The 531-nt window shown below is 69.3% G+C and overlaps 1 protein-coding gene across 1 annotated transcript in view; it reads left to right on the top strand.

Moving 5' to 3' along the window:
- TRIM3 (tripartite motif containing 3) overlaps positions 1-531 on the top strand; it is a 23,025-nt gene that overhangs the window by 17,352 nt on the left and 5,142 nt on the right. Inside the window, exon 13 of the mRNA XM_019523756.1 lies at positions 121-263. Within this exon, the coding sequence (XP_019379301.1) occupies positions 121-263 (143 nt within the window). The remainder of the gene's footprint in view (positions 1-120; positions 264-531) is intronic.

Below are 531 nucleotides of genomic sequence, written 5' to 3'. Positions count from 1 at the left end.
TGCTCCAGCCAAGGCTGAGACCCACCCCCCACCCCCCACTATCCCCATCTGGGCCTTGCCGCCCCAGCCAGGCCTGGGACCCCCGAGGTGGGGCATGTGACACCCCCCTGCCCCCCCCAGGTCTTCAGTGCGGATGGCGAGTTCCTGTTCAAGTTCGGGTCCCACGGCGAGGGCAACGGGCAGTTCAACGCCCCGACTGGCGTGGCCGTGGATGCCAACGGCAATATTATTGTGGCCGACTGGGGTAACAGCCGCATCCAGGTACAGCCCTGCTTGCCCCTGGGGCTACCAGCTCCTAATCCCTGGTTCCTGCCCCAGAGCCCAAGGCCCCGGTTGGGGGGAGCTTGGCCCCCTGGGCTGTGGGAGGGGACAGGCTTGCCAGGCTCATGGGAGAGGGGAAGGGGTTGGGGGTGCTGTACTCTGGGTCCTCCCGGGGTTGCAAGCCTTGCTGGGGGGGTGCTGGGGATGCCTTGGGGGATGGGGCAGGGTCCCCCGGCTGCCCCACGGGGGAGAGCAGGGCCTGCCCCCGCC

This window comes from Gavialis gangeticus, unplaced genomic scaffold (assembly GCF_001723915.1).
Source record: "Gavialis gangeticus isolate Ggan-Ray unplaced genomic scaffold, GavGan_comp1, whole genome shotgun sequence".
In the NCBI taxonomy this organism is placed as follows: Eukaryota; Metazoa; Chordata; order Crocodylia; family Gavialidae; genus Gavialis; species Gavialis gangeticus.
The sequence above is the reverse complement of the archived record's forward strand: the minus strand, read 5'-3'. Positions and strand labels throughout refer to the sequence as shown.